At 39.4% G+C, this 14145-nt stretch overlaps 1 protein-coding gene across 1 annotated transcript in view; it reads left to right on the top strand.

Moving 5' to 3' along the window:
• The first annotated feature begins 4005 nt into the window (after window positions 1-4005).
• Window positions 4006-14145, top strand: part of LOC106607958 (fibronectin type III domain-containing protein 1) — a 150932-nt gene continuing 140792 nt past the window's right edge. The window contains exon 1 of the mRNA XM_045719530.1: window positions 4006-4134. Within this exon, the coding sequence (XP_045575486.1) occupies window positions 4071-4134 (64 nt within the window). The 5' untranslated portion in view covers window positions 4006-4070. The remainder of the gene's footprint in view (window positions 4135-14145) is intronic.

Genomic DNA, 14145 nt, shown 5'->3' with positions numbered 1-14145 from the left:
GCTCTCTTGGAGTTTGCCAAAAGGCACCTAAAGGACATGAGAAACAAGATTCTCTAGTCTGATGAATCCAAGATTGAACTTTTGACCTGAATGCCAAGCATCACGTCAGGAGTAAAACTGGCACCATCCCTACGTTGAAGCATGGTGGTGGTAGCATCATGCTGTGGGGATGTTTTTCTGTGGCAGGGACTGGGAGACTAGTCAGGATCGAGGAAAAGATGAACTGAGTAAAGTACAGAGAGATCCTTGATGAAAACCTGCTCCAGAGCGCTCAGGACCTCAGTCTGGGTTGAAGGTTCACCTTCCAAATGGACAACAACCCTAAGCACACAGCCAAGAGAACGCAGGAGTGGCTTCGGGACAAGTCTCTGAATGTCCTTGAGCGGCCCAGCCAGAGCCCGGACATGAACCCGATCAAACATCTCTGGAGAGACCTGAAAATAGCTGTGCAGCCACGCTCCCCATCCAACCTGACAGAGCTTGAGAGCATCTGCAGAGAAGAATGGGAGAAACTCCCAAACACAGGTGTGCCAAGCTTGTAGCGTCATATCCAAGAAGACTTGAGGCTGTAATCACTGCCAAAGGTTCTTCAACAAAGTACTGAGTAAAGGGTTTGAATACTTATGTAAATTTGATATTTCAGTTTTATTATTTTTAATGCATTTTCAAAAATGTCTAAAACCTATTTTTGCTTTGTCATTATGGGGTATTGTGTGTAGATTTATGAGGGAAAAAAACAATTTAATACATTTTAGAATAAGGCTATAACGTAACAACATTTTGAAAAAGTCAAGGGGTCAGAATACTTTCTGAATGCACACTATGGCTCGAGAACATATGTCAATCCAGGGATGGAAAATGTTGCTGTACTCATAATTATCCCATTATCACAACTGAGAAATCGGGAAGATTGAAATACTGCTCAAATTAATTAAGCTGCCTTTTTTGTCCTCGTGCTACTTAGCAGAAGCCACAGCAGTCATTTTGGAATGGCACGTAGAAATTCACGTTGAACATCAACAGATAATCAGCCAATCAGGTTCCTTTGTTGTTCAACGGAACAATTCTGACTACTTTACAGATGTAGTATCTTAATTTGATCACTCAATTGTTTCTGAGAATTTTCCTGTACAGCTGGAAATGCAAACCTGTATTGTATTTGAGGTTTAAAAAGCTTCTAAAGTTTGTAATTTCCACTTTAAAATGTCAGACTTGACAAAAGCTGGATCCCTTCTAGCCATAAATTGCACACCCTTAAAAAAGACTTGATTTGCCCCCCAAAAAATATATGAATCATTTTAATCCACATAATAATTCACATTTGCTGTTGCTGCAAGATTATTTTCCTGCTGAAGCAAACTAACTCAAATTAAGATCCTACATATGTAAGCTAAGACCTTAGTTGAACTGCCATTGGCCAAATGTGGACCAGTCCGGCAACACTGCCGGGAAACAGTCTGTTGTCTGTTTGTATTTTGTGTCTCTATGATCCTGCATATACAAACCCATCCAAAATCATTAGTCCCTTGTGTATATCAAATGACTTCAATCCAAATCTTACACATGCTGGCTATGGAGTTCATGCATTAATTGATGTTCCTTGCCTTGGTCTTTCAGTTTAGTGAAAACATTGGCGCCATACTTCATAGTCTCTTTATTTTCTATGTCTTCAATGACTGTTTGATAAACACGGTTTATACTTGTCCTTCTCCAAGGGAACAATAAAACAAAATCAACTGAGAAGAGAAAACCTGAGCATGGCCATGCGGGCCCACAAGTCAAACGGCAGATGTTACCAGATAGGCCAGCCTAGACTTTTTCTTTGCACTGTTTTGGAGGGCAAAGCATTCTCATCTCTGCCCTCACAGGACACAGTGAACTAATGTGAACCTTTGTAAAAAACACCAGAGTGGTATACTACAAAGCAGGATCAATGAGTAAACCAGCTAACTTTGATAAACACTCAGATATAAAAAGAGTTACTGGTGCATTAATGAACCTACACTTGAATATTGGTTATTTGTTGAAACAAGTTATTCAATACGTACCCATTTTAAGCATATATTCCTGAACATTAAGTTATTTCTAAACATTGAAGCATGACAGCTGGCTAAGTCATTGATCCTGCTTTGTAGTATACCCCTCAGGTGATTTCCTTTTACCAAAGCTTAGGTCCTTGTTAAACTTCAAGCTAGAATCCTTAACTGAAACATTAACAAAGCGTCACCCCACCTCTGTCTCGGTAAAAAGCTGAGGGAGGGGCCAGATAAAATTGTACCACTCTCAAATTCGTAGACAGAGCTATGGATACAAGGACTGACAATCGATTAGATACAAATTTGAGTTTGAACCATGTTTTGAGGCTATACAGTGTTTACATTTACATGATTTACAAACATTGGAGTAAAACAAGCTTATATTTTGGTCTCTGATGGAGTGTGACAGCTGAACTAATCTCATGAGGCATTTATAAGTTATATTCTTCAAGAATCAATGGTTATATAGCATAAGATAAATTTATCGGTCAAAAAATGGATGTAGCAATAAAGGAATCTATCTTTAAGGCTGTGGTTTTCTGAGGGAAGGCACAAACCTTCAGGACAAGGCTCTGATCTTAACAGTTTTAAGGGTGTGCAATTTATACGCTCATGGCTAGAAGGGATCCAGCTTTTGTCAAATGAACTCAAAAGTATACTTTTTTTGTATTTTCACTAACCCTAACAATTTCCTAACCTTAACCTAATTCTCCTAACCTGCTACGTAAATTTTCCTAACCTGCTGCATAAGTTCTCCTAACCTGCTATGCAAAGTCAAATCTGACATTAATTTTACAAAAGCTTCTAACCATGACCAATTTATACATTCTACATATTCCCCAATAAGAAGGGTCTCCTGGTTCCTACCCAGTAGTGGTGTAAGGTACTTAAGAAAAATACTTGAGAGTACTACTTAAGTAGTTTTTTGGGGTATCAGTACTTTACTATTTATATTTTCAACAACTACTCCATACATTTTCCCTGACACCCAAACTATATTTTAGCAATTACGTTTACTTTTGATACTTAAGTATATTTAAAACCAAATTCTTTTAGACTTTTACTCAATTAGGATTTTACTGGGTGACTTTTGCTTTTACTTGAGCCATTTTCTATTAAGGTATCTTTACTTTTACAAGTATGACAATTGGGTACTTTTTTCACCACAGCAACCCTGTCACATGCACAGCTTTTTTTCTCTCCAAAAAAACCCCAGGTTGACTGTGAGAATTTGGATATAACAAAACACAACATACTTTTAAGAGTGAGGCGTTTTTCTCTTTCTGACAAATTGTAGGATACAGCTTAGAAAAATAATTAAGCCTTAACTTCCCCAAAGACTCTACCCCTGGAATTATGCAAATACGGGATACGTCCCACCCATAAAGACAGATAGAGGACTCATCTTTATAAATCTGTGCCATTATAGCGTCTGTGACAACATGGGCAGCGAAGCTACATTCCTTAGGAATCCCCACCCAGTTGACTACTTTGACTACTTTTAAATGGCAGAAGCATGGTGGAAACCCTCAATGGCACTGCCCATGCTATAACCACCTTTCTTTTTACTAGGCAAGTCAGATAAGAACAAATTCTTATTTTCAATGACAGCCTAGGAACAGCAGGTTAACTGCCTTGTTCAGGGGCAGAATGACAGATTTTTACCTTGTCAGCTTGGGGATTCGATCTTGCAACCTTTCGGTTACTAGTCCAACACTCTAACCACTAGGCTACCTGCCGTCCCTTTTGGCTGCTAGAGTCCTCTATCATTCTCTATGGTCCCACCTGCTGCGATCCATCTTCGAATCTGGTGCGCAATTGACTGTGGATCCCATCCCTCCATCCCGGTGCAACTCTCGGCCAGTCCCGCTTTTCCCCGGAAGAGGGAGACAGACTACGGGGGAACAGAACGCCAACAGTCTGTCTGTCCCCCTCTCCCAGCCCATGGCAGCCCTCTCTCTCCATGTACTAGTTCTCTCTCCCTCCTCTCTACCTCTGTTGCGCTGCACCGTAGGACTAGCGCACTATCTCACTATGGCATCCACCGCAGCACGGACTCTCTTAGTGCTTTTTGTTACCTTCTGTGCTTCGAGTCAAGGTAAAATCACCCATTTTATTTTTATTGTCAGAACAGACGCATGCATGGTTTCAATTGTTTCTCACTGAGTGAAGTGGCACTTTATTGATAGATTTTATGGCTGGGATTGGTGGAGTTGGGCTATAGCCCAATCAATAATCAATTGGTTATTTGATTACCCCCTTATTATAGTATATCCAGTTCCCAAGTGTTTTGTTGATTTGTTTTATATCCTAGACTACGTCAAGACACCAATAGCTTCTTATTGAGCTGCTACCAAATGTTACATAAATTATAATGACCACATTCCATTGCAGGAGAAAGTGATTTCAATTGTGATGTTCTTACTTTTGGATTACTTTGATGAAAACACATGCTATTGTTCTGGTGTGTGTGTGTGTGTGTGTGTGTGTGTGTGTGTGTGTGTGTGTGTGTGTGTGTGTGTGTGTGTGTGTGTGTGTGTGTGTGTGTGTGTGTGTGTGTGTGTGTGTGTGTGTGTGTGCATGCGCGCGTGTGTGTGAGAGAGAGAGAGAATAATCTTAATAAATCTTCTGGTTTGTGTTTCATAAACAAACTATACAAAAGATTAGGGAAAATATGTTATTTTGTGCACTAATTCTGAAAACAAAAATGTGTAACAGCTTGCAGATGGGAAAAAAACATACCAGTCGAAGTGAACAATAATGATGAATTTGGACCTTGAAACTGTCTTTCATCGTTTCTGGTCTGGAAGGAAAATGTGATGTTGTCTTGTGAGCGCAGCAGTCATGGAATATATTCTTACCTCATAGGCACACACAGAAGTAGCTTTGCTCTATAATAAAAATAAGATGACAAATATTCGATCATGATTAAAATCAATCACAACCAACCAAAAATATGAAGAAAAAAAGGCTTTGATTTCTAAAGGGAAGCTACGGTGCCAAAACGGGGATCCAACTTGGCACCGGTAGCAGCTCCATGATGGCCCGGCTTTCAACTCTGACAATACCACAGAGAGAGGGGGAAGGAGGAGGTGGTTGACTTTCTCATTAAGTTTCTGTCCATTTTGCTCCTGCTGCATCTAGGTGTCACTAGCATCCACTTATTATCGCGTCCACTGGTCTTGTTGCGCACTGTGAAACCCAGCTTCTATGCGTTAGAGCTTGCTCCCCAAACACCCCTCTTACTGCCGCTGAGCTTAAAGCAGAACAGGTGTTGCTCAGGTTCTTTTGTTACGAGGGGATAGGAGAATAGATCAACACACAGGGTGCGTTCGTAAATTCACTCTGGTTATCTACTCCGATTTCAGAGCACTCTCGTCAGTGTGCCAGAGTGCAGAATAACTGATGATTTTACAAACAATCAACACCCTTTGAATATGATCGGTGTCAGTAAACGTTGGCAAAAAGACGTTATTAAATTGTTACCAGCAACACATTTACAGTCACTAGATAACAGGAAAACAGCCTAACCAGCTCTGCTAGGGTGAGTAAAATGGTCAGAGTGAGGTGTTCTCTCATTTGTGTCTGGAAGTAGCTAGCAAGATAGCCAACGTGGGTGCTTAACTGCCATTGTGAGGTCAGAATGCTCGGGTCAACCCTACTCCTCAGCCAGAGCGTCCAGTGTGCGTGCCCTCTGAACGCAAGGGGTGCGAAATGTGACAACGCTCCGAATTGACGAACGCCCAGAGAGCACTCTGAGGGCATTCTGGCACTCCAGAGTGAATTTACGAACACAGCCATATTTGTGCACATAGTATTAGGAATTAGAATACTAATACTAATATTTTTGAAGGATCTCTATGGTTGTACTGCTTACTAACTGAGATGATGAACATCAGGGTGGACAGAGGCATGGAATATCCATCTCAAGAGACCAAACATCCCTTGAGCACACCCCCTAACAATTACTCTAGTCATTAGAAGGGCTATTAAATTTGACAGATTAAGTGGAAAATATGCTAACAATATGTGAGACACATTTTAAGCAAAATCATTTAGCAGACTGAAAGATTATCCAGCATTTTGAACTTTTAGACAGGAAGTTCCCCCTGGGCAGGTTGGGGGAGACAGATGCAGGTTACAGTTTACTGCTTCACTGGGTTCTCATCATCATATTAGCCCAGTGAAGTGTAAAATGGAGATAGCACCTTTAAGAGGCAGACAGAGAGCACAGATGTTTTAGACGCTCCTACAGAGCAGGGTTTGTGAAATCGATTTGGAGCCACACTCACACTTGCTGTGAGAGGACCGGCTTCCCACCAGAGAAAAGAAATGGTCTGAGTGAAGAAAATACAAAAGGCTTGAGATTTTGAGAAGAGCATCTGGCTAATCTCTGTTGAGCTGATTTAGCTGCCAGCCTGCCACGTTATAATAACCCTTTCTTCTCCCTTGCCACTTTCCCCCCTATCGTCTCTCTCCATCTCTACATATATTTTCATATCTTTCCATCTCTCTTTAAATTCTTCTCTCTCTCTGTCTTACTTTCTTATTTCCAATTCCCATCTTTACTCTCTCAGACAGTTCATGCTCAGTGATTGAGGTCATCATTCTGAGTCTACAAACATAGCTGCTGTTTGTTGTGACTTTGTCCTTTTCTTGTCCACTGCTCCTCCCAATAAATAAATTACATAAAATCAACTACCTCCATCAAAACGTGCAACTAGTTATCTAATGAAAAGTTATTTAAAAAAAGTTATCCACAAAGGCCCAATAAACACTAACTACAGCTAATAATATACCCTAACCTGGTTAACAGTATTTTATACACTATATATACAAAAGCATGTGGACACCCGCTCAAAATGGTGGATTTGGCTATTACAGCCACAGGTGTATAAAATCTAGCACACAGTCATGCACAGTTTCCAAAGACAAACATTGGCAAACAGTGACTTTCAACATGGTGTCATCATAGGATGTCACCTTTCCAACAAGTCAGTTCATAAAATGTCTGCCCTGGTAGAGCTGCCCCAAGTCAACTGTAAGCACTACATATGATGTAGAAACGCCTAGGAGCAACAACGAAAGTGGTAGGCCACATGTTTACAAGACCATCTGTCAGTCAGACGAATAAATCTGGGTTTTGGCGGATGCCAGGAGAATGCTACCTTCCCCAATGCATAGCCCAACTGCAAAAGTTTAATGGATGATAATAATGGTATGGGACCGTTTTTCACGGTTCAGGTTAGGCTCCTTAGTTCCAGTGAAGGGAAATGTTAACACTACAGCATATAATGAAATTCTAGGACAATTCTGTGCTTCCAACTTTGTTGCAACAGTTTGGGAAGGCCTTTCCTGTTTCAGCATGACAATGCCCCCATGCACAAAACGATGTCCACAGAAATTATTTGCTTCGAGACGTGGAAGAACCGCACAGAGCCCCTGACCTCAACCCCACCGAAAAACCGTTGGGATGAATTGGAACACTGACTGCGTAGCCAGGCTAAATCACCCAACATCAGTGCCCAACCTCACTAATGCTCTTGTTGGCTGAATGGAAGAAATTCCCGCAGCAAATGTTCAAATATCTAGTGGAAAGCCTTCCCAGAGGAGTGAAGGCCGTTATAGCAGCAAAGGGAGAACCAACTCCAATTAGGTGCTGATTTTAGAATGAGATGTTCCACTAGCAGGTGATTTTAGAATGAGATGTTCCACTAGCAGGTGATTTTAGAATGAGATGTTCTACAAGCAGGTGATTTTAGAATGAGATGTTCCACTAGCAGGTGATTTTAGAATGAGATGTTCCACTAGCAGGTGATTTTAGAATGAGATGTTCCACTAGCAGGTGATTTTAGAATGAGATGTTCTACTAGCAGGTGATTTTAGAATGAGATGTTCCACTAGCAGGTGATTTTAGAATGAGATGTTCTACTTGCAGATGATTTTAGAATGTGATGTTCCACTAGCAGGTGATTTTAGAATGAGATGTTCCACTAGCAGGTGATTTTAGAATGAGATGTTCCACTAGCAGGTGATTTTAGAATGAGATGTTCCACTAGCAGGTGATTTTAGAATGAGATGTTCTACTAGCAGGTGATTTTAGAATGAGATGTTCTACTAGCAGGTGATTTTAGAATGAGATGTTCCACTAGCAGGTGATTTTAGAATGAGATGTTCCACTAGCAGGTGATTTTAGAATGAGATGTTCTACTAGCAGGTGATTTTAGAATGAGATGTTCTACTAGCAGGTGATTTTAGAATGAGATGTTCCACTAGCAGGTGATTTTAGAATGAGATGTTCCACTAGCAGGTGATTTTAGAATGAGATGTTCCACTAGCAGGTGATTTTAGAATGAGATGTTCCACTAGCAGGTGATTTTAGAATGAGATGTTCCACTAGCAGGTGATTTTAGAATGAGATGTTCCACTAGCAGGTGATTTTAGAATGAGATGTTCCACTAGCAGGTGATTTTAGAATGAGATGTTCCACTAGCAGGTGATTTTAGAATGAGATGTTCCACTAGCAGGTGATTTTAGAATGAGATGTTCTACTAGCAGGTGATTTTAGAATGAGATGTTCCACTAGCAGGTGATTTTAGAATGAGATGTTCTACTAGCAGGTGATTTTAGAATGAGATGTTCCACTAGCAGGTGATTTTAGAATGAGATGTTCCACTAGCAGGTGATTTTAGAATGAGATGTTCCACTAGCAGGTGATTTTAGAATGAGATGTTCTACTAGCAGGTGATTTTAGAATGAGATGTTCCACTAGCAGGTGATTTTAGAATGAGATGTTCCACTAGCAGGTGATTTTAGAATGAGATGTTCTACTAGCAGGTGATTTTAGAATGAGATGTTCCACTAGCAGGTGATTTTAGAATGAGATGTTCTACTAGCAGGTGATTTTAGAATGAGATGTTCCACTAGCAGGTGATTTTAGAATGAGATGTTCTACTAGCAGGTGATTTTAGAATGAGATGTTCCACTAGCAGGTGATTTTAGAATGAGATGTTCCACTAGCAGGTGATTTTAGAATGAGATGTTCCACTAGCAGGTGATTTTAGAATGAGATGTTCCACTAGCAGGTGATTTTAGAATGAGATGTTCCACTAGCAGGTGATTTTAGAATGAGATGTTCTACTAGCAGGTGATTTTAGAATGAGATGTTCCACTAGCAGGTGATTTTAGAATGAGATGTTCTACAAGCAGGTGATTTTAGAATGAGATGTTCTACTAGCAGGTGATTTTAGAATGAGATGTTCCACTAGCAGGTGATTTTAGAATGAGATGTTCCACTAGCAGGTGATTTTAGAATGAGATGTTCCACTAGCAGGTGATTTTAGAATGAGATGTTCCACTAGCAGGTGATTTTAGAATGAGATGTTCTACTAGCAGGTGATTTTAGAATGAGATGTTCCACTAGCAGGTGATTTTAGAATGAGATGTTCCACTAGCAGGTGATTTTAGAATGAGATGTTCCACTAGCAGGTGATTTTAGAATGAGATGTTCCACTAGCAGGTGATTTTAGAATGAGATGTTCCACTAGCAGGTGATTTTAGAATGAGATGTTCTACTAGCAGGTGATTTTAGAATGAGATGTTCCACTAGCAGGTGATTTTAGAATGAGATGTTCTACTAGCAGGTGATTTTAGAATGAGATGTTCCACTAGCAGGTGATTTTAGAATGAGATGTTCTACTATCAGGTGATTTTAGAATGAGATGTTCTACTAGCAGGTGATTTTAGAATGAGATGTTCCACTAGCAGGTGATTTTAGAATGAGATGTTCTACTAGCAGGTGATTTTAGAATGAGATGTTCCACTAGCAGGTGATTTTAGAATGAGATGTTCCACTAGCATGTGATTTTAGAATGAGATGTTCTACTAGCAGGTGATTTTAGAATGAGATGTTCCACTAGCAGGTGATTTTAGAATGAGATGTTCTACAAGCAGGTGATTTTAGAATGAGATGTTCCACTAGCAGGTGATTTTAGAATGAGATGTTCTACTGCAGATGATTTTAGAATGAGATGTTCCACAAGCAGGTGATTTTAGAATGAGATGTTCCACTAGCAGGTGATTTAGAATGAGATGTTCCTCTAGCAGGTGATTTTAGAATGAGATGTTCTACAATCAGGGGATTTTAGAATGAGATGTTCTACTAGCAGGTGATTTTAGAATGAGATGTTCCACTAGCAGGTGATTTTAGAATGAGATGTTCTACGAGCAGGTGATTTTAGAATGAGATGTTCCACTAGCAGGTGATTTTAGAATGAGATGTTCCACTAGCAGGTGATTTTAGAATGAGATGTTCCACTAGCAGGTGATTTTAGAATGAGATGTTCCACTAGCAGGTGATTTTAGAATGAGATGTTCTACTAGCAGGTGATTTTAGAATGAGATGTTCCACTAGCAGGTGATTTTAGAATGAGATGTTCCACTAGCACGTGATTTTAGAATGAGATGTTCCACTAGCAGGTGATTTTAGAATGAGATGTTCCACGAGCAGGTGATTTTAAAATGAGATGTTCCACTAGCAGGTGATTTTAGAATGAGATGTTCTACGAGCAGGTGATTTCAGAATGAGATGTTCTACTAGCAGGTGATTTTAGAATGAGATGTTCTACTAGCAGGTGATTTTAAAATGAGATGTTCCACTAGCAGGTGATTTTAGAATGAGATGTTCTACAAGCAGGGGATTTTAGAATGAGATGTTCTACTAGCAGGTGATTTTAGAATGAGATGTTCCACTAGCAGGTGATTTTAGAATGAGATGTTCTACGAGCAGGTGATTTTAGAATGAGATGTTCCACTAGCAGGTGATTTTAGAATGACATGTTCCACTAGCAGGTGATTTTAGAATGAGATGTTCTACTAGCAGGTGATTTTAGAATGAGATGTTCCACTAGCAGGTGATTTTAGAATGAGATGTTCTACTAGCAGGTGATTTTAGAATGAGATGTTCCACTAGCAGGTAATTTTAGAATGAGATGTTCCACTAGCACGTGATTTTAGATTGAGATGTTCCACTAGCAGGTGATTTTATAATGAGATGTTCTACTTGCAGATGATTTTAGAATGAGATGTTCCACTAGCAGGTGATTTTAGAATGAGATGTTCCACTAGCAGGTGATTTAGAATGAGATGTTCCTCTAGCAGGTGATTTTAGAATGAGATGTTCTACAATCAGGGATTTTAGAATGAGATGTTCTACTAGCAGGTGATTTTAGAATGAGATGTTCCACTAGCAGGTGATTTTAGAATGAGATGTTCTACGAGCAGGTGATTTTAGAATGAGATGTTCCACTAGCAGGTGATTTTAGAATGAGATGTTCCACTAGCAGGTGATTTTAGAATGAGATGTTCTACTAGCAGGTGATTTTAGAATGAGATGTTCCACTAGCAGGTGATTTTAGAATGAGATGTTCTACTAGCAGGTGATTTTAGAATGAGATGTTCCACTAGCAGGTGATTTTAGAATGAGATGTTCCACTAGCACGTGATTTTAGAATGAGATGTTCCACTAGCAGGTGATTTTAGAATGAGATGTTCTACGAGCAGGTGATTTTAAAATGAGATGTTCCACTAGCAGGTGATTTTAGAATGAGATGTTCTACGAGCAGGTGATTTCAGAATGAGATGTTCTACTAGCAGGTGATTTTAGAATGAGATGTTCTACTAGCAGGTGATTTTAAAATGAGATGTTCCACTAGCAGGTGATTTTAGAATGAGATGTTCTACTTGCAGGGAATTTTAGAATGAGATGTTCTACGAGCAGGTGATTTTAGAATGAGATGTTCCACTAGCAGGTGATTTTAGAATGAGATGTTCCACTAGTAGGTGATTTTAGAATGAGATGTTCTACGAGCAGGTGATTTTAGAATGAGATGTTCCACTAGCAGGTGATTTTAGAATGAGATGTTCTACAAGCAGGTGATTTTAGAATGAGATGTTCCACTAGCAGGTGATTTTAGAATGAGATGTTCCACTAGCAGGTGATTTTAGAATGAGATGTTCTACTAGCAGGTGATTTTAGAATGAGATGTTCCACTAGCAGGTGATTTTAGAATGAGATGTTCCACTAGCAGGTGATTTTAGAATGAGATGTTCCACTAGCAGGTGATTTTAGAATGAGATGTTCCACTAGCAGGTGATTTTAGAATGAGATGTTCCACAAGCAGGTGATTTTAGAATGAGATGTTCTACTAGCAGGTGATTTTAGAATGAGATGTTCCACTAGCAGGTGATTTTAGAATGAGATGTTCTACAAGCAGGTGATTTTAGAATGAGATGTTCCACTAGCAGGTGATTTTAGAATGAGATGTTCCACTAGCAGGTGATTTTAGAATGAGATGTTCTACTAGCAGGTGATTTTAGAATGAGATGTTCCACTAGCAGGTGATTTTAGAATGAGATGTTCCACTAGCAGGTGATTTTAGAATGAGATGTTCTACTAGCAGGTGATTTTAGAATGAGATGTTCCACTAGCAGGTGATTTTAGAATGAGATGTTCTACTAGCAGGTGATTTTAGAATGAGATGTTCTACTAGCAGGTGATTTTAGAATGAGATGTTCCACTAGCAGGTGATTTTAGAATGAGATGTTCCACTAGCAGGTGATTTTAGAATGAGATGTTCCACTAGCAGGTGATTTTAGAATGAGATGTTCCACTAGCAGGTGATTTTAGAATGAGATGTTCTACTAGCAGGTGATTTTAGAATGAGATGTTCCACTAGCAGGTGATTTTAGAATGAGATGTTCCACTAGCAGGTGATTTTAGAATGAGATGTTCCACTAGCAGGTGATTTTAGAATGAGATGTTCCACTAGCAGGTGATTTTAGAATGAGATGTTCCACTAGCAGGTGATTTTAGAATGAGATGTTCCACTAGCAGGTGATTTTAGAATGAGATGTTCCACTAGCAGGTGATTTTAGAATGAGATGTTCCACTAGCAGGTGATTTTAGAATGAGATGTTCTACTAGCAGGTGATTTTAGAATGAGATGTTCCACTAGCAGGTGATTTTAGAATGAGATGTTCTACTAGCAGGTGATTTTAGAATGAGATGTTCCACTAGCAGGTGATTTTAGAATGAGATGTTCTACTAGCAGGTGATTTTAGAATGAGATGTTCCACTAGCAGGTGATTTTAGAATGAGATGTTCTACTAGCAGGTGATTTTAGAATGAGATGTTCTACTAGCAGGTGATTTTAGAATGAGATGTTCCACTAGCAGGTGATTTTAGAATGAGATGTTCCACTAGCAGGTGATTTTAGAATGAGATGTTCTACGAGCAGGTGATTTTAGAATGAGATGTTCCACTAGCAGGTGATTTTAGAATGAGATGTTCTACTAGCAGGTGATTTTAGAATGAGATGTTCCACTAGCAGGTGATTTTAGAATGAGATGTTCCACTAGCAGGTGATTTTAGAATGAGATGTTCTACTAGCAGGTGATTTTAGAATGAGATGTTCCACTAGCAGGTGATTTTAGAATGAGATGTTCCACTAGCAGGTGATTTTAGAATGAGATGTTCTACTAGCAGGTGATTTTAGAATGAGATGTTCCACTAGCAGGTGATTTTAGAATGAGATGTTCTACAGCAGGTGATTTTAGAATGAGATGTTCTACTAGCAGGTGATTTTAGAATGAGATGTTCCACTAGCAGGTGATTTTAGAATGAGATGTTCTACAAGCAGGTGATTTTAGAATGAGATGTTCTACTAGCAGGTGATTTTAGAATGAGATGTTCCACTAGCAGGTGATTTTAGAATGAGATGTTCTACAAGCAGGTGATTTTAGAATGAGATGTTCCACTAGCAGGTGATTTTAGAATGAGATGTTCCACTAGCAGGTGATTTTAGAATGAGATGTTCCACTAGCAGGTGATTTTAGAATGAGATGTTCCACTAGCAGGTGATTTTAGAATGAGATGTTCTACAAGCAGGTGATTTTAGAATGAGATGTTCCACTAGCAGGTGATTTTAGAATGAGATGTTCCACTAGCAGGTGATTTTAGAATGAGATGTTCTACTAGCAGGTGATTTTAGAATGAGATGTTCCACTAGCAGGTGATTTTAGAATGAGATGTTCCACTAGCAGGTGATTT

This window comes from Salmo salar, chromosome ssa06, assembly GCF_905237065.1.
Source record: "Salmo salar chromosome ssa06, Ssal_v3.1, whole genome shotgun sequence".
In the NCBI taxonomy this organism is placed as follows: Eukaryota; Metazoa; Chordata; class Actinopteri; order Salmoniformes; family Salmonidae; genus Salmo; species Salmo salar.
The sequence above is the reverse complement of the archived record's forward strand: the minus strand, read 5'-3'. Positions and strand labels throughout refer to the sequence as shown.